At 43.1% G+C, this 4,034-nt stretch overlaps 1 protein-coding gene across 1 annotated transcript in view; it reads left to right on the top strand.

Moving 5' to 3' along the window:
- GRB14 (growth factor receptor bound protein 14) overlaps positions 1 to 4,034 on the top strand; it is a 49,890-nt gene that overhangs the window by 29,205 nt on the left and 16,651 nt on the right. Inside the window, exon 4 of the mRNA XM_015428232.1 lies at positions 3,354 to 3,428. Within this exon, the coding sequence (XP_015283718.1) occupies positions 3,354 to 3,428 (75 nt within the window). The remainder of the gene's footprint in view (positions 1 to 3,353; positions 3,429 to 4,034) is intronic.

The raw sequence follows: 4,034 nt of genomic DNA, 5'->3' as shown, positions 1-4,034 counted from the left end.
GGCGAGTCAGGGCAGACCCCTACTCAACGACCCATTGCTAGTGGTGAAAGTGCTCCTGACTCGGGAGTCCCCGAGCGTGATGCTGTTCCCCAAGCTGGGACATCTGCTGAGCCTGTACAGCCACGCAGGTCACAGAGAGTGCGCAGAGTGCCCGCCTACTTAAGCGATTACGATTGTTCCTAATGTTTTTGCTTAGGGGGGAGGGATTTGTTATGTATTGACTTGAATGTAGATACTGACATGCGAATCGCCTGATTGAAAATCAATGTTAAGCTTCAGCCTGGGCTAGGATCCTAATGTAACCAATAGGAGTCCTAGCCCAGAGAGTGTCTACCAATCACGCTGTAAAGCGGGACCGCTTGTGATTGGGCTTTATATCTTCAACCTCATAGGTTGTTATCTGTACAGGGGGTGTGGCTACACTAGCCGGGAATGTTTAAATATCGACAAGCCAGTGTATGTCTCAGTCTCAGTCTCAGTCTCGTCTCGTTCTGTTCTGATGATGGGTTCTGGCTGGCGATCGTTGTACCGTAACTAAGCTGAAGAATAAACCGCATTCTTGCTGAAATCACTCTCCGACTCTTGTTAAGCGCACGACTTAACAGACGGCTGCCATACTCTGATGGCCTGCTGCATGCTTTATGGAAATTTTGCAGCTGTGGACATCAGCAATGAACAGACTGCTTTTTGTCAGTAGGTAACTGTTGCTTCATCTCCAGGGTTCAGGAGTGGGCTAGGCCCAAAGACAAAGCTGGAAATAGGTACTTTTTGTGTTGGTTTTTTGTGGTGCATCTTCTAAGTGTTGCCCTGGGTTTTCCAAGTAGCCCTGTAAATAAACAGTTAAGCATAGACAAATCAACTTGTTTGTGCTATTTTTGTAATACAATTGGAGTTTTACCACCAATTTATAATAAGGGAACAGAGTGGAGATAAATTTGAAAGGCTGGCAAAATAGTCCTTTACGGTTCTGCCACAGTTCCCAAATATAAGGTGCCATGCTAGCCACCGTGACAGTCCACAACAGTGAATGCAGTGCATTAGCAGCAAATCCTTATAGAATTTCCTTTTTTGTTTGTTTTTTATTTCCACAGAAAGAATAATAGAAGACCACGAAGTGGTGATTGAGGTTCAGTCAAAATGGGGGATTGAAGAAGGCAATAAACTTTATTTTAGAAAAAATTATGCTAAATACGAATTCTTCAAAAACCCTGTGGCAAGTAAAACCAAATGTGTATATTTATTTGATTCCATTGTTGACCATCTCATCACAACCATTCAGGGTGGGCAGAAATACATTTTGATATCTAGTTGAAGCCAGGCCGGGGCCATGAAGCCAGGCCAGTACCTACTGCTCCAACATGTGGGGGGGGGGAACCTTACTACGGAGGGCAAGTCTAAATGATTATTGTTAAATGTTAGGGTTTAAGAAGACTTTAAAAAAAGAACAGAGTAACAAGTGAAACAATTAGAAGGGAATTTGAGCTCCATTAATTTCTATTGTCCTTGCTGCTGTTGTAATTGACTGTTGTTGCATTGGCATAGCAACCTTGCAAGTAGTTCTTCTAACCTGGCTCGCCTGCCTGACTTTCCCAGTTTGCAATTTGATTACTATTTCTGCCCCAATGCCTCACCATTTAGGGTTGCAACCTCCAGGTGGGGCCTGGAGATCTCCCAGAATTAGAACTGATTTCCAGGCGACTGATCCATTCCCCTGGAGAAAATGGCTGCTTTGGTGGGTGGGCTCAGAGACATTATACACTTCTGAGGTCCAGCTCCTCTCCAAACCCCTCCCTCCCCAGGCTCCACCCCCTAAATCTCCAAGTATTTCTCAATGCAGAGTTGGCAACCCTGTCATCACTTGAGTCTGTGGCATCCTTCAACTCCTCTCTTTATGAGATAACTCTGGTAAGTTATTACTCTGGGAGAACCCCTCAGAAAATGAATTGACTTGAGTATCATTCCCTTTGAAGTTCTGCACTGCAAACTCATTTGTGTTGTATCATCAGTGAATAGAAGAATCAGCCCTTCTAAGTGTTGCTGTCAAAACTGGTACCAATTTTGTGTGGCTGTAAGCAGGAGCGCTGCAAGACAAGGGCATGGACCATAGTAAGATGGGGAAAAAGAGAGGAGGACTAGCAGTCCCTAATATCAAGCTGTACTAGCAAGCAGCCTGCCTGGTTTGGATCTCTGACTGGATTAAAAACCCGAATGAAAGACTGATGAAATTGGAAGCAGCAGATTTGTCTGAAGGCTTACATAGACATCTTTGCATTAAAACAACTGGAAAAACACGCAAAAAACCTATGAGATGTTTTAGTCATGTTATTAGAGACAGTTTACTGAAAAATTGGTGGTCACTTCACCTTTAATGTCACCACTAGATGCTTACACGACAAACCCGAGAGGAGAAATAATGACTTTATAACATATCAAGATATTATCAATAAGCATGGGAAAATTAAATCTTGGCAAGCTATTAATGAAGAAGGAAAAAAGACACAATGGTTAACATATCTTCAACTTTCACCAAGACAAAGCTACTAGGAATTCTACCAGTGAATGCAGAAAGAACAATGTATGAACTGCTCAGATACACGTTAAATTCAGCAAGAGTAGTATTTGCAGCAAAGTGGGAAATCGATGGTTGTCCAACTTTTGAGGATAGAAAAAATGCAAGAATACGCAGTTTTGGCAAAACTGATAATCAAAGATCAAAAGATGAATTTGAAAATAACTGGCAAGTCTTCTGTGATTACTATAACCAATCTCTGTAGTCATATATTTTAATGGTTCAATATTATATGGTAGTTTTACTATGAAATATTAAGGATATAATCTTTTATGCCTTTTATTACAATAAATTGTTAAAATTATTTACAATATTTCTATGAGGTTATAAGTGTTTTATCATAAAATAGATAAGATTGATAAGATAGGATACAAATATAACATATTATGAGAAAATGGTAGAATAAGTCGAGTAGGTGGTTTTAGTGGTTTTTTAAGCTACCACCTCGTACATTCCCTTTATATACACATATATTTTAGTCAAGGATTGTTCTTAATATCTGCAAAATTGCCCTCTGTATTGTGTTTTTGTCATACCTTTTATTCCTTTCCTCCTATTCCTTTTCTTTATTCTGTATTCCCTTAAAAAGTTTTTAAAGAACTTTTTTAAAGGGGCACAGACCATAGTTTTTCAGGCCAAATGGCTGTTGATGTGGCCTCCCATTTGAAAACATCCTAATAGTGGAACACAAAAGAAATCTACTTACAAGCCTTCAGCTCAGCAAAGTCAGTTAAAAGCTCTGAAGTTTGTGTGGCCTTCTCTAATTTTTGTTTCTCTTTGATAGAATTTTTTTCCAGAACATCTGGTGTCGTTCTGCAATGATGTGAATGGAGAGATGAGCCACACACAGATCCTGCAGGTGAGATATTCATGTTAAAATAAGACTGAGTGTCTAAGAGGTAGCAAGTATTGTTTTTGTGAACAAAATAGTTGGTTCAGGAAGTATTTGAGCTCAGTGGTCTTCAGCCCTGTGTCTTGGATCTCAGCTGGATTGATGGACTCCACCTACTTGGCTGCTATAAAGCTGCCATTTTTGTTACTTTTTGGATGGACCTGCTACTAAGACCTGTTGTGCATAGAGCAAGGGATCCATTCCCCCACCTCCTTTGCATGCACACTGATAGGAGCAGCCAAACAGCACAGTGAAAAAGGGGCCGGAGCGTGCCAGAGCACTGCTCTGGGAGCCCAAGAGCTGGAAAAATGGCAGTGGCAGCAAGTCCCGCCCCCAGCTTCCCACGCTACGGCCTGTTGCCGGCCTCCCGAGGCCTGCGCTGGAGCGCTGGGGCCCCAGGGAGGCCCGTTGCTGCCTTCCCAGGGCCCGCGCCAGTGCGCTGCGGCCCCAAGGAGGCCCGTCATCGCCTGTTCGGGGCCCGCACCAAAGCGCTGTTGCCCCGGGGAGGCCGGAGGAGGCCTGCCGCCGCCTCCCAGGGTAAGTGAGGCATCCACGGGTGGTGACAGAGGCTTG

The sequence above is a fragment of the Gekko japonicus genome, unplaced genomic scaffold, assembly GCF_001447785.1.
Source record: "Gekko japonicus isolate JY-2015 unplaced genomic scaffold, Gekko_japonicus_V1.1 scaffold1975, whole genome shotgun sequence".
NCBI classification, from domain to species: domain Eukaryota; kingdom Metazoa; phylum Chordata; class Lepidosauria; order Squamata; family Gekkonidae; genus Gekko; species Gekko japonicus.
The sequence above is the reverse complement of the archived record's forward strand: the minus strand, read 5'-3'. Positions and strand labels throughout refer to the sequence as shown.